Source organism: Haliotis asinina, chromosome 7 (genome assembly GCF_037392515.1).
Source record: "Haliotis asinina isolate JCU_RB_2024 chromosome 7, JCU_Hal_asi_v2, whole genome shotgun sequence".
Classification (NCBI taxonomy): domain Eukaryota; kingdom Metazoa; phylum Mollusca; class Gastropoda; order Lepetellida; family Haliotidae; genus Haliotis; species Haliotis asinina.
In genome coordinates, this window is record NC_090286.1 from 12,268,160 (window position 1) to 12,284,275 (window position 16,116).

Below are 16,116 nucleotides of genomic sequence, written 5' to 3' on the forward strand. Positions count from 1 at the left end.
ATCAAAGATAATGCATTTAACACAACACATGGTACAGTTGATCAAATATTGATGCAGTTATTAATAACTTGAGATCAAAAGAACTTAGGGTGGAGAAAGAGAGATAACAGGTAAGGGAAAGTGAAAGGGTGCAGAACTGAGAAAATCACTATGCTAATCTGAAATTTAGTCGTCTTGGAAGAGGCATAACCATTGTATTCTAAAATCAGAGTTGTCTTCCCTGAAACTGTATTTTTCCAAATGGCAGTTTTTTCATGACGTAGAAGAGTTAGTCGAAATTTAAGTCTGGGTAGATATGTCTTTATTTATTGATGTATTCCTCGGTAATAATGAAAATATGATGTACTAATACACATCCTTCAGGGTTCCCCAAGTAGAAACTTAGTAATATCAGCATTGAGGCAAACGCCACTCTTGGAACTGCACCAGCTAGCTTGTAAACTGAATGGTTAGTTTTGTCGCATAAACAGTGCTCGACAGTTTCTATTTCTCTGCCACAAAAGTTATAGAGATTGCCGTGAGTGTCACCTATTTAAAGTATGTTGTGCATTACTTGATAATGGACATTCCTAGCCTTTTTTCCATAGTAGTAGTACTTATCATTGCGAAACACTGAGATAATTCTCTGATACAATAGTGTTAAGCTTGAATTGCCATCTATGGTGAAGTCCAAGTTTGTCACGCAGTCATGATTTAAAATCAACCGAGTTACACGGTACAGTCTTTTGCAATCAGTTCATCGATAATGGGAGTAGCCTAAGGTGATTAAGGTGTTGTTTAGGTATGCATTTAAAACATCTGAAATAGAGAAGGTGTGTTTCATGAAGAATGAAATCCTCTATGAGTATTTCAAAATGTTTAAAACAACCAGGAATTGATATGATATCCGCATGTTTTTCATTCCTTTTCTACACCAGGAGACAAGCATATGTCAGTGAATGATACAATGTTCATAATTACAAATAAAATCTCAGTTGTTTCCAGTGTGGTTTCTATTACTATAAGAGTAACATACTACACCTTTCCAAAAGGAATGCTTCATGTTTTCGGAGTATAATAATAGTTTTTTCCCATTGAAAGTTAAATATAACAATGTCCCCCAAAGGCGATGATTCAAATGCCATAATCCTATGCTGTGAATAGTCTTTGATCCCTTTAATCCCGATATAATCCTTTGCTGTGAATAGTCTTTGATCCCTTTAATCCTGATATAATCCTTTGCTGTGAATAGTCTTTGATCCCTTTAATCCTGATATAATCCTTTGCTGTGAATAGTCTTTGATCCCTTTAATCCTGATATAATCCTTTGCTGTGAATAGTCTTTGATCCGTTTAATTGGAAATTTAACATTTTTAGACCCCAGTGTCATTTATTAATGTATACCTTTCAATGTTCTCGCGTTTTCCGCTCCGAATATGAGTTGGGAAGCGCCATTAAAAGGTATGTAAGACACTGTTTGTGTTTCGCTTTATTTGCGAGAAAGAACTGCTTAAAGTCGTGAAGTAAATGCAGTGGATACAACTTTATGGTCTACATTTAAGAGACTAAGTACATGGGAGCCTTTGGGTGTACAAATGATTAAACCTTGTCTGTGAAATTCAGCATCCCCATTTCGCATGAATAGATCGCCAGAGAAATACACCTATGTCTTTCCAGAAACACCATGAAATTCTGCTCTAAACCCGTCAAAGACAGGGCTTTTTCTGTTCTTCAACAGTACATTAATCAAATGTAAGATCAGTTTGATAGAATTCACGTCTATCATTTACAAGTTTTACGTCATTGTTTGTGAAAACGTTTATGTTATTTTGCCAGTCACTGATATGTTTTCTTCTATATGAATTGTTATATAAGATTATCTAATATGTCTTTTCGTCCAAACTGCAGTGGGCGTAATTAGTTCACCCATATTTTTTATTGACATTGTTTCACTTTTCTAAATTCATAAACTATTCTGTATGTTTTTCTCCCGTTTCGTACCATTCTTACTCCGAAAAATGATTCGCTATACTTCAGGGATTCTGATAATTTAAAGTTTTATCTGTTTCTAGCATAAGTCTTTGTTCTTATCACTACTTAAAATTTAAAAGGTAGGTGGGGGACTCGAAGTCCCAATGTGGCAAACTATACGTAAAAGACAACAAATCCTGGAAAACGTTTGACAATGAGGTCCATTTTTATTCATGTTTTTCTGGCAGTTCAAACAGATGTTAAGACCTGTAAGAGCATGTGTTTGATTGGATGTTTATAGGAAATTGGGTCGATGGGATAGCCGAGTGGTTAAGGTGTTCGCTCGTCACGCCGAACATCCAGGTTTGAGTCCCCATATGACCACAGTGTGTGAAGTCAGTTTTTGGTGTCCCCGTGATGTTACTGGAATATTGCTAAAAGAACCGTAACACACACACACACAAACACACAAACACACACACTGTTCACAGGAAATAAAGATTCACAGGGTACCCCTGGATTTACGTGCTAAAATGGCATGTATGTTACTGCGGTACTAATGTCTATAAACATTTCTGATGGAGCATGGAATTGATGATTTTAGCTAATGAAATGGAAGTCCTATTTATGTGAGAGTAATTATATTTACCGTCCGAAGTGATGATACAAAATCGTTATTATGCGTCTGTCTAATGTGGTGACATGATATGTCGGTCTGATGTGTCGATCTGACGTGTCCACTTGATTTGTCCATCTGATGTGGTGACGTGATGTGTCGATTTGATGTGACAATCTGATGTGTCGATCTTGTACTGCAGCTGTGACCCCCTAAATGATGAGACACTGCGTTTCTGAAATGTATCAAAAGGGATTACTCGAAACCTCATGATATACCTTCACATTGAAAATAGGCAGTTCCTTTTTGCTTTGAACAGATCACACTGCAAATAATACTTATTAAATTATTGAAAAGTCTGTGTGAAAATCTAAAAAATATTATCTATTCGGACAATACAATAGAAAAACGGTGTCACAGATCGCCAACAACTGAAAGTAGTTCGCTATTCCATGAACCATGGGGACTTACAGTACCTTTGCTCCCTGCATGGACCCAAGCTAGGTTTACATAAACCCTTCACCCATTGGCGATTGTAGTCAAAATTAGGCATACTTTTAATTTAAACTAGCACATATTATACGATTAAAAACGCTTAATAAAAATAATTCGAATGGGACTTACATTACTGGGGGACAGTACTTTTATTATGCTACTTCAACCCCCTTTGAAAGTAATATCCCTAACAGTCTAAGTCCTTGAGTCACTGTCACAAATTAAAATTTATACCTATCAAAATTTGTCAATTTTTTTTTAAAACTCAATACTTTAATGATTATGAACGCTATTAAAAAGATCCTTCACCGTTTTCAGATTGGCATAGCCATCCCCTGCGATGACCTGTTACATGAGAATGAAGTCAGTATTCTTTAGCAGTCAGTTCGACATGTACTCCTAACTGCTCACTTCTGACTCACTTACTAAAAGGTTTCGTGATGTGTATGTAAAGAGCATTCGCCGCAGATATGTCATACAATCAATCTCTTGAATGCACCTGAGTACTCTCGTGCAATGTCTATTAGTCTTGTGTCATTCTTGTACATTCTGGCACGTTTGTCATTCTCGGATCCTCACATAAATTTATGCGGATTGTATTTATACTAAAACTGACACAAGGTGTTCGCGAAAATCTTCACATATTATCACGTACATTGTTGCATGAAATGTAATTACTTAACGTATGGTCTCAAAGCCTCGCGAAATTTCGCATTTACGTAATGAAATGAAAGAGGCTACACTTGATTCCAGTTGTGTATCTTCTCTTCCGGTCATCAAACAAACATGTCACAATGACACCGTTGTTTGTTGTTAATGTCTAATTTGTAGCTATGCTGATAAAAGTGTCTAACCGATCCTGTATTTTCTGTAATTAGAAAATGATTCAATAAAGAAAATTCATGTAAATCATGGGATATGAAAAACATATATACAATATACAAACATATATACAATATACAAACATATATACAATATACAAACATATATACGTACATAAACACTACAATATATGAACAATTGACCATGAGCTGTCATTGAAACAAAGAAAATATATTGGATGGGGAAAACATGATGTGATGAAATTCTAAAAGGCAAGGGAAGATATGAAACTTCAAACTAACGTAGTTATATCTGAAAAAAGAAACATAATGGTTGTATGTTAAGACATATGTAAGATCAACATTCCAATATAAAACAAGAAATAGACATATATTCAAAATGGTTTTTATGTCTTGTGTAATCTTTAATTTGTGCCACTAAAAAATTCAGAAAGTCATACATGCTAAGTTACGAGAACACACATGTTTGTTGATATATACGTACCTCCGTCAACACAGGTCTTCCTATCTGATGACAAGACGAGTCCATTGGGACAGTCGCAAACGAAGAGTTCACTAATGCTGGGATCATAAGCTTTTGGCAGACAGAAGTGGGAACAGCCGCCATTGTTATCACCACACAACCCTATTAGCAGAAGACATTACTTTGTTAAACAATAAAGTATAACATAAACGTAACCTTCGAATCATATTACCATATTAAAATATTTGCCCTGAGATCACCTAATGAATATACGTAGATCCTGATTAACTACCTTAAATGAGAAACATCGCAAACTGAACACTTAGGAGTGATACTGTCATATTACATGCTGATTTATAAAAACTGTTTTGAAATTGAGCATCTTCTTACTTCTAATTATTTGTTGTCTGTAGGGATGGAATACACGCACACCCATGGGTGAATAAATATTCGTGACTATTGTTTCCACTTCCTCGTCACTACGTCTTCCGAACTTGCTGTATTTCTTAACAGATTCAGAGTACCAGTCACTCCAGTAAAGAAAATCCTTAAATAGAAACGTGTTAGTAAGTAACAGTGTGGGAAACATTTAAACACAACATACATGGCCAAACTTTTCTTCACAAACAGCGTTATTCACAAACTCTTTAAAATAGCAGTTCTGCACAAGTCACTTCAAATACTGTGATGACAAAGGGACTGTGCAGGTGAAGGACACTCTGAAGAACAGATACACGTTCAACACTCACTTCGAATACAGTGATAGCAAAAGGACTGTGGAGATGAAGGACACTCTGAAGAACAGACACACGTTCCAGTCCCAACATGTTTGAACTCTCAATGATGCGCAGCTTGGAATCAACCCAATACAGTCTGTTAGCAATATAATCTGAAAGGATAGTCATTCATTCAGAAATGTGTAAACAGAATATGTTAAACTGAAATGCTTACACATTTATATCGCCCAATGGAAAACGGCTTTACATCCTTCTACAAACAGTAACATCACTGACAGTTGGAACATAATCGATGCTATGGACATACAAAATAGAAAAAGGGATAAAATCACTTTTACAAACACAACGTATTCGAAGTCAACCTATCAAAGCTACGGTGAAGTCAACAATGAGCTGTACTTTTTATGGAATATGTCAATCTTGATACCAACCAATTGTGAGTCCATTTGGCCAGGCGATGCTTGTGTTGACAATCACTTTCCTGTCACTGCCATCCATTCCACATCGTTCAATCTTAGGCTCTTTACCCCAGTCAGTCCAAAACATTAGGCTGCAAGTAATGAAAAGGTATATAAATATCTCCTCAGAAATATCGGTTGATTTCAAACCGTTTAATTCATTTTCAATATTTTCAGATTTATTCATTGGTTTCTCGTATTGTTTTAAAATATCCGAATCTTATGAATATGAAAGGGGTTTAATGGTTCGTAGCATTATATGGCCTCGTGATGAAGCCTATTTTGTCTCCAGAGAAATCATGCTACATCGCTCATTAGACAAACAGTTTTCATGATCATGTTTTTTACTCTTAACGTGACGAGTGATTAGCATCCAAATGTAAGAATGGCACCATTCTTCTCTGTCTCATTACAGAGGTGTGACTTACCCATGGTTGGGATCCAGTACTATGGCTCTTGGTTCATCTAATCCAGAGTCAATAAGAGTCTTTCTCATCTTGCCATTCAAAGAGGAAATTTCAATCCTGTCCAAGCCAGTGTCAGTCCAGTACAGGTGCTTGTTGATCCAGTCTACTGCAAGTCCATCGGGACTTCTGACATCTGTGGATGCTACCCCTTCAACCGATGACTTGTTATCTAAGTCAACACTGGAGAAAAAGATTTCAAGGTTCAGCACTTCAAAAGGCGCCATCTTGTATCCATGTTTGTTTTACACAGTTATGAAATGGATGCTTATACCTGAAGTTAATTTTCATATCTGTGATTTGACACTACACGTGTGAATATATGAATATGGATATTTTTAGTTGAGATACCTCCCGAATTCTTTGTTTTTCTGACAATCAATATTCTCAATTAATTAGCAATTATAGCTAAATTACCTAAAAATACCCCCCTTTGCTACATCTGTCCAGTACACTTTATTTTCGAGAAAGTCGAAATCCACGGCAACAGCAGGTGAAACATATGCATCACCAAGGACCAGCCTCATTTGCAGAGTTTCGAGGTCGATTCTACGTAGATCACTCCTGGTTGCCAGCAGAAGCTCTGGGTGACCGCCTATGTAAAAATTAGATCAAGAAACATGTTTCGGTTCCAGTATCTTTGTGTCCAAAAGTCAAACAAACCCAAAACAATCCGATCAACTGACATACTACAAAATGGCAGAAAGACATGATTGATATGTTTTAATATATGGCACAGGTAAGCCAAAATTTGATATCTCAAAAAAGCATGTTCTTCCATTGACAGGTATTGACAGGTAGGCTCTTCAAACGTAATACCTTTGTAGTGGTAACAGCACACATATACATAAATCGATTCCACTTCACCACAATAACAAGATGACAAAGTCAATAATATCTCTCGAAATAATAAAAATACTCTTCATGAAGACGTCAACTAGTTAGGACCATGTCAAATGTTACACATATCTAACAAAAACATATGGAAACTATTTATATACTAGCATGCTTGCATCAACAACAGACAGCCTGAGTGCGTTCATGGGTTAATGAAACTGGGAATTAAATCGTACTGTTAGTTTATGTCAGTTAGTTCTAGAATAGCTACAAAGTGGACGTTTGAAGTTTTGAAGTTCCACTCCGCAAAGGAGCAGTACCACCAATTTCTGTAACAGTCAAACGTGTTGCCATGATGCCTTACGCCAAAGACTTACTGTTAGCTTTGCAGTATCTCCTGTTGACGAGTGAATAATTGTTAACGCATTCGCACTTGTAACTTCCCTTGGTGTTTTTACAAATTTGAGAGCAAGTGCCATGAATGGGATTGTCCTGGCACTCATCAATGTCTGTACACACGGTCTGGGAATCATTCGTGAGACTGTAACCTGGATTGCAGTCACACTTGCTCGTATTTCCGGACAGGCTGACACAGATTTGTTCACATCCACCATTGTTATTGCTGCACGGATCAACTGCAATGACTGCAAGGACATACGACAATGGTTGAGCATCGTCCCATGTAATAACAGGGCAGTTAGTCCTGCGTTATCAGACCAAGGAACACTACACTGCATTGCATACTGAAGTGTTGCACATGCAACCAACCGGTGGCAGGTACCTCACCTGGGCCAGACATGTTGTTAAGGTAGGTTAATATTTTGCTAAACAATATGGCAATTTTATTGCTTGAATTCACCTCCTATAACATCAGGCCACTAAGTAAAGATGACACTCCAATTTACTCGTGTTTTAAACTTGACCCATGATCTTGTAGGGTGAAATCTGTTGGTGCAGACTTCACCGCTATTATTGCTTCAACCATTTGATCTTAGTTTGGAACCTCACCGTGTATTGTCACTGGCATTACTTTGTAGTAATCAGTGTATTTGGTGTATTTTATTTGGTTGGCTGGAATGTGTTGGCTTAGAATGTAGATTTCTGGGTTGTTATATCGATTTGAATTGCTTCATGAATCTTACAGCATTTAGACTATATGGGGTGTTTTTTCTGAGACCGCACGAAGAAATATTCCAGCTATATGGCGGCGGTGTGCGACTAATCGAGTTCAGACCACACACAATGGTGATCAACATCATGAGCATCAAACCACACAATAGGGATGCGATGATATAAGCACTGTTCATGTCTACGGCTATATCATCTAAATACTTCACTAAAACCTACAATGCCAAGTCAGTGACGTTTGATGGTCTTTTAAATCACGGCAGACATTCAGCCAAAGTGTTATATATTTGCTACTCTTCCGAAGAACCTGTCCATTTCTTTAAACCTCAGTTTTTAATGAGGCAGATTGTACATGAAAAGAATTGAAATTATAAAGTCAAGGAGTCAGACATTGGCGTTGGGTTGGCCAGACAACATCACATACTAATCTTTGTAATCTGTGCGTTATGCATATACACTACAAGTACTCACCTGTGCAATTTCGTTCATCTGAACCATCTTGACAGTCGTAGGTACCGTCACACTGTAGAGATCTCGCTACACAATCACGCCCATCTAAACACATGATCTCGCCACCGTCACATGCATCATTGCCTGGAATGGACAATACTAACACATGTAAAAACTGGAGAAAGTTTTCAACGATATCAAAAAAGCACAAAGAACAATTTCAGAATACAGGTGTAACAAGCTTGTAGAACAGCTATTGATATCCTCTTGAGATTTGAAGTGTTTACAAAAGACAAATGTGAAAAAGAATAAAAAATACAAATTTCATCAATCATCAAAATGACCGTCAAAGAGTGAATACATTTACCAGACGTTTTGCATTTAAATAGTTGCTGGGAAACATATTTCCTTACAGTTGGTTTCATCACTGTAGTCGGGGCAGTCCATGTCTCCATCACACCACCATGTTTTATGGACACACCTGCCATCGAGACAGGTAAACGTATTGGCGGCACACGTCGGTGATGACTCTTGAAAGACAAGGAATTTCAATTTCCTTGAAAACTAAGCAAGTCAATTTTTCCAATCGTCAAAGTTGAACTTTCTTTGGCATCTCACCAAAATAATTCTAAAGTAAATATTTTCAATCATTATAATAAGTATTTGTTTAACGGGTGAAGTCTTCGCCCGTCACGACTTAGGTTCGATACTCCATGTAGATGCACTTTTCTCCACGTGTATTTTTGATGTTCTCTGACGTGATGATGCTTGAACAATGTTATAAGTAAAACTAGATTCATTCACTTCAACAAGATAGGTAATGTTATTTCAACATTTCCGTCTTTAGGATTGCAAACGAAACTGTGGTCGAAAAGCTAAATAATGAATGTCAGTGTGGAGCAACGTACCACAATTGTCTTCATCAGAGCCATCCTCGCAGTCCTTATCGCCATCACACTTCCATTTCTGTGATATGCATTGTCCATTGTCACAGGTGAACTCGTCTTTCTTACATGTAACAGCTAAAAGATCATTTCACTTATTAAATCAAATCTCATGATAGCAAAGAGATGTGAAACATGTTTTATTGGAGGAATATCATGGACAAAGGACATTACTAAACAAAGTTGCAAATCAACACGTACATGACTAAAACTTAATGAATACTCACAACAGTTGAGTTCATCTTCCTTGTCAGATCCTTGGCAATCCGCAGCTCCATCACATACCCAGTTTGATGCAATGCACTGACCATTATTGCAAACAAACATGTTTGGGTCGCATGTTTTTTTGCCTATAAAGAAAATATATATTAGGCTTCATTAATTAGGGGACAAATGATATAGAGCACAGGACAGAGAACATTTTCCTGAAACAATTCAACTAAGGGAGTCACCATAATATTCAATGTGTTGACAAACAGACACTAGACAGCACTAGGAAATATCAGTTGTGTAGACCAAACCCCTAAATGAAAATGAGAAGCATTAAGGTCATTCAATAAATACCTCTCTTCGCGCGTCCAAATCACAGGTGCACCTTGCTCCCACGCTTCTCATCAAATTCACAAAGAGCGTTTCCATTCCTCTACTACAGATCAGCGGAGTCCTGGTGCTGGGTGACGTATTTACAAACACGTCGACAGAGTTCACCCCGGGCATGCTCAAATGAGTTGAGGTCTGACGAGCATGCTGCCCATTCCGTCCACTCTACACCGTGCTTCCTACGGACTACTACTGCCTCCGTGAAATCATGACCGTATGAGACCAAACGTTGTCGTCATGCAGTAAAGAGGGTTGACCATAAACGCCATGCATAGCCAGAATAGTACCTAGCCAGAACCCAATACGATTACCGTTGACCATGTGCACTGGAGTTCGCCCAGAAACCACTATACCTACCCAAACCATGACCGACCCAACACCAAATCGGCCTCAGCTATCCTTTACAACGATAAATCCTCTGTCGACCATCATGGAAAGACAAAATGAATCTGCATTTGTATCTGTGGATAGCACACAAGCTCAATAGCGTTGGTTCAATAGTGGCCATGGTGCCTACTCCATCTGAAACGAGACTGTCTGAGAAGTGGTGGAGGTGAAGGACGAATAGCAGACTGGGTTCGGGTGATCCTGGCACAGTCAGGCTTGTAAGGCTCATGATCAACTCGAGATCTCTCTTCACGCAGCCGACAGGAAATAGGACTTCTCCCAGGAAACGCTACCCAGTCGCTTCCACCAACTTCCCTGAGAACATGTAGACTCCGATACACTGCATTACCTAGAGAGTCAGTGGGGCTGTGCTCCCATTGGAGAACTCGAGCACTCCCCTGATCTGTGCCAAGAGATTTGGAGGTACCAAACCAAGTATAACGAGTGTACTTGGGATGCAAGGGAAACGTTTCAAAGGCGAGGTGAGATGGTGAGATGTAACAGACAAACGACCCAGTTATTTTCTCATGCATTGCATGGTCATAATCACGGATCCATGGTATCTCAAGGTTACAATCGCCAGGTACAGGCCACAACTATTTCATAAATCTTTCATTGGCATCCATGGGAGGCCACCCAACCCGTCTGCAAGTCGCAACAAGTATGGATCGTCGAAGATCTTTGGAAAGGCGAACTGTATTCAAAGGTATTAGTAGAAATTACACTGATCACTCGAAAGAAAAACAAAGGCGTGTAGCTGAAATGCTTACAAAATGCGCACATCATATTTTGCCTAAACAAATCCACCACGACAATTAGGTGAATCAGTTTATGACTAATCTGCAAAAGCGGCTGCTTCCAAAGTTTGTATCACTTTTTGAGCTGAAAACCCAATGGCGTGCTGCACTCACCACATAAGTCGTCAGCTTCGTCTGAGTTGTCGCCACAATCGTTGTCCTTGTCACATGTCCATCTGTTGGGGATACATATCTCATTCAGGCACGGAAACTCATTTGCAGCACAAGTACGTTTCGCTGAAAGTGAAAATACCATTGTAATGCTCCCTCCATGGGATCATCTGGACATATCGTCAGTTTCAACTTTTTGGTGCCTGACAGTTAGCATTAAGTTAGCAGCCGCTTATGCCGCTTCCATAATACTGAGGTAAGATAACAAAAACATGAGTTGTGATGACGCATATCTCGTTAACCATGTTGCCCTCATATGTGAAACTTTGGATATGGCTTTGCTAATAATCCCTTCACAATAAAATGGCAACATCGGACATCGAGAATAGTGTTAGACCCCCTGCCTTTTGACATCCCCTCGTAGCTATGATTGAAGCTTGTTTAGTTGTTTGTTGTTTAACTGTAAGTTATCTGTAAATCATCGAATCTGGACCAAACTATCCACTGATGAACATCATGAACATCAACGTACGCAGTTTCCTGACCACCGGACAAGCATGGGTTGCTGGCCAGGTATTATCAGATAGCTACTTCATTCTGAAATTATGACATGTAGCATGAACGATATCTCACAACCCGAAGTTCGCACCCTGTTTTATATTATCTCTATTCTCATGATCGCAGTGGCGCATTGATACATACCGACGTGCTGTTTACTAATAACACCAAGCGTAGCCTTCCACACAAACATTTCTGTTGTACCTTTGGATTATAAGGTTTGATAATAATGAAAACTAGGTAATACCTCTGTTTCAGAAGGCAAGATTACGTAAGTCCAATGAACATTTGTTCACATTCTAAAACTATAAAGGTTCGACGCAGACGTGAGCTCGACCTAAACACGACTAAGAGATGTACCGCAATTAGGAAAACAGTTCGTCACATTTTGATTTCAGGTCAAAACCACAGGGTAGCCAATCTAACATGCAAATTTGTAACCTAAGGTTCTCACTATGAGGAGTTTCGTGTGTTGTATGTATAGCTCTATAATTAAAATCGATGAAAACCAAATTATTTTCATTTTGCACAAACATAATTTTCAAAGAAAAACCGATTCTGCCAATGACATGAAACATTACACGGCCTTTTCTCCAAAATACTCTCTGATACTTACAACAATAGCTCTCGTCAGAGTTGTCTCCACAATCGTTTTCCTCATCGCATCTCCATTGCAATGAAATTGTTCTTCCGTTAGTACACTCGAAATTGACGCCCGCCTTGTTGGTTGCAGCGTCTTTGCCTGGAAGTAGTGTACAATAACCTCGAGTTAGGGCTAAATTCCCTATAATTCACTATATTTGAAATAACTATAAACGACAAAACCCTTTCTACGTCCAATGAAAAAATTCAGACCATAAGGATGAGGTCTTTCGGACGTCATCTTCTCTAGTGTGTGGAACACAGAGCTTGGGGGTATACCCAATCCCTCATCCTTGGTAACGTCCTTCAACCTGTTTTCTCAAAACAAATCAATGTACCTCCAAATCGCAAGGATAGCGTACTTCTGAATGATAATGTCTCAGGCCAAACATAATGTTCCTGAATCTTAAATCCCCAATACATACTGGTCTCCTCACACCACAGGACGAAGTGATACAGGTAAAACGTTATGTCAAAGGTGAAACTCATAGCCCTAAATCTGAATTAACAATATCTGGTATATCTTCTCTTGTACAACAAGCTACTATATTCAAATACTATTCGCAGTTTTATAGAAAATTGCTTTCCAAACAGGCTTTCCTGTTTTCATTTAGCCCTTTCTACTGGTAATATAAACTGATATCTTTGGCTTCAGTTTTGTCTTAGCTTACACGGGAGTGTGTAAAATCTGTAGTATCCTTCCTAATGAGGACATGCCGACATTGATATCGGTTCTAGTGCTTGTTGTAGGGTAAATTTATGATAATGTTGTTATATTAAAACACGTTCTCTTAAAACGCTCCAAAAATAAACACAGTACTTTTAAGGGAATCAAACATTAAAATGGTACTTTAAAAGAGATCAAGCACAAACATGGTAATTTTACAGATATCAAATTTTAGAATGGTTTTTTCAAAGGTTTCAAGCACCTAAATGGTATCTTTAAGGGTATCAAATATCTAAATGGTACCTTGAAATATATTAAGTATATATATGGAACTTTTAAGGTTATCAAACATCATAAGATGGATTTTACAAGTATCAAATATCAAAATGTTACTTTTAAAGGTATCAAATATCAAAATGGTACTTACCATGTGGAAACAGTATGAATATCCCTATTGCAGCAATGGTAAATGCCCCAGTAACCATCCTTTGGGGATGAAGGAGACCTGAAGATAAAAGGCGTCAATGTTGAGCTGTGTACTGGCACAATTCTTGTGCCAACAAAGGCCAGGAGAGAAATTAGTGAAGAAAATACAAGAGAAATAATGATGAAAGGTATGCGTGTCAGTACAGACAATATATACTCTCCAAACACAAACGTATAGGTTTACTGAATTAGCGCTAACAAGACAAATATGTACAGTTATTTAATTGATGCAAGGATGAAATTTAGTATGGTGAAAGTTACATGGTCTGTTGTCATAACAATTCTGATTGTAAAAGCGTGAATATGGTTTTACGGCGCTGTTAGCAGTATCCCAGCAATATCAAGGCAGGGGACACCAGTAATGAGCTTTACACATCGTACTCCTGTGGGGAATGGAACCTGGGCATTTTGGCGTAACGAGCGAACGCTTTAACCACTAGGCTACTCCGTAACGCCCTGTGGAATTCTCCCCTTTCTTTCTGGAACGCTTTGGGCATTTATGAGAGTGCATGTGCGGTATGTCGATATCGACGTACACGTATACAGAGTTCGTCACAAACTTGTGATGTTCGTCACAAAGAATCCACTCTTGTTGATAATCGCAAGAAGGTGATGCTGGAGAATCTGACCGATGTAGAGACTTGCTGTTAAATTTCGTTGCTCCTCCAACCATCAGACATCTACGAATAGAATATAGCTCCCTACACCAACAAACCTCCGCTTTAGCATCTGCTGATCTGTGAAAGGCAGCGTACTCTATTTCGAGCGATTCTGTCCGAGCAGAAATCGTGATTCATCAATGAACCACACTTCCGCCTGCACCATGTTGTTTCTGTCACAAATGTTGTCGTCTATGCAACTTCTTCTGGGTCAAATTCTCTCCTCTTGCTAATGATGTTAAAGCCGTAAAATCTACCATGTGACATGTAACTGTTTATGTGATGTAATGTTAGAATACAGCATTTGGCTATACGTTTAATGTAACAATATTTTCTTAGACTTCATACTGTATTAATACAACATATTCTGATATCTGTGTGTTATGCAGAATGTTTATGGTACCTGTCTGGTACAACACAACGTGGAGAAAAGTTTTTCTCCTTTCGTGTCTGGACATTGTTGCCAGTGTGTATTTTCTGTATATTTTATTATTAATTAAGTAACAATTATTATTTGGTCACAACATTTAGTGTTTTGAATAATAATTATGATGGGTCACATTTCGTTTAATAGATGGTCAGCACTTTTAGGATTCTGGTTTTCCGGAATTTATCTGCTCTTAGTTTTCTATGTGTTTACTTCCGGGAGACTTTTTCGAGGGCATTCTACTGTGTTGACGATTGTCGTGTGTGCCCGAACTTTCGGGACATGACTGAGTATATATATAAAAGGCTGGTTGCCGTGTTGCGAGGGACACACATTCATTGGAGTTACATCATTGCCAACAATCATCAACGCCTGCCCCACAGTAACCGTTGTCAGACCGATCGCTGTGTTTACATTCTGCATAGTTGATTCTCTCTCGCACTAAGACTTTGGTGAGTTTACTGTATTATAGTTTGTGACTCATTGCCTTAGATTTTGTCTCACTTGTATTGAATTTGTAATCAGCATTGTGAAATTGACTTGTGACCTTGTATGCCTTGCTCTCGTTGCATAATAATACAGAATTTGAACTTTTACGACTTGTCTTTGTTTTGTTTTGCTGGTTCACAAGGGGATTTCTTACATACTTTGTCACGGTAAATTCTTAACCGTAACCACATCAATTAAGATTTATGCTTTAAAGAAAATAAATCCAGTTGATACCATCATTACAGTGCCAGTCTGCATTGTTACATCGTCGACAGTGACATCAGTCAGACAGACATGGCGTGTGGAAGGTTTAGAACCTAAAGTGTTCACTTTCACCTCAATGCAAAGAATGAAGAGTAAACCTTCAACAGATCAGCGTGACTGCCCGATTCGGTTAGTCGCCGACTGCTACTGCAAAGAAAATGATATTAAGTGACACAGAATATTTATGATGTTGAATACATGTTGAAGGGAATCATGTGCATGGATAACTTGATACTTTGAAATCTGTCTTTGCACACCGCTTGTGCAATAGGGATCTCTTTAAGAAAATCTGTTGCACTGTCTGTTTTGGATTTTCGAGGAAGCACTATCATACAGCGCCCCCTGGTTATAATGCCCAGTAGAATGCCACACTGGTTATAATGCCACACTACTTATAATGCTACCCTGGTTCTAATGCCCCTGATTATAATGCCCCTGGTTATAATGCCACCTTGAGTATAATGCCACACTGATTATAATGCCACACTGGTTATAATGCCCCTCTGGTTATAATGCCACATTGGTTATAATGCTCATGGTTATAATGCCACATTAGTTGTAATGTTATCCTGGTTATAATGCCACCCTGGTTATAATGTCCCTTGTTATAATGCTCATGGTTATAATGCCACATTAGTTGTAATG

The 16,116-nt window shown here is 38.4% G+C and overlaps 1 protein-coding gene across 1 annotated transcript in view; it reads right to left on the reverse strand.

The window, feature by feature from the left end:
* Positions 1 to 2,639: 2,639 nt before the first annotated feature.
* Positions 2,640 to 16,116, reverse strand: part of LOC137291298 (low-density lipoprotein receptor-related protein 4-like) — a 106,814-nt gene continuing 93,337 nt past the window's right edge. The window contains exons 25-32 of the mRNA XM_067822600.1: positions 7,240 to 7,506; positions 6,443 to 6,620; positions 5,990 to 6,208; positions 5,535 to 5,653; positions 5,116 to 5,255; positions 4,757 to 4,913; positions 4,356 to 4,528; positions 2,640 to 2,801 (exon numbers count right to left, since the gene is read on the reverse strand). Coding sequence (XP_067678701.1) covers positions 2,640 to 2,801; positions 4,356 to 4,528; positions 4,757 to 4,913; positions 5,116 to 5,255; positions 5,535 to 5,653; positions 5,990 to 6,208; positions 6,443 to 6,620; positions 7,240 to 7,506 — 1,415 coding nt within the window. The remainder of the gene's footprint in view (positions 2,802 to 4,355; positions 4,529 to 4,756; positions 4,914 to 5,115; positions 5,256 to 5,534; positions 5,654 to 5,989; positions 6,209 to 6,442; positions 6,621 to 7,239; positions 7,507 to 16,116) is intronic.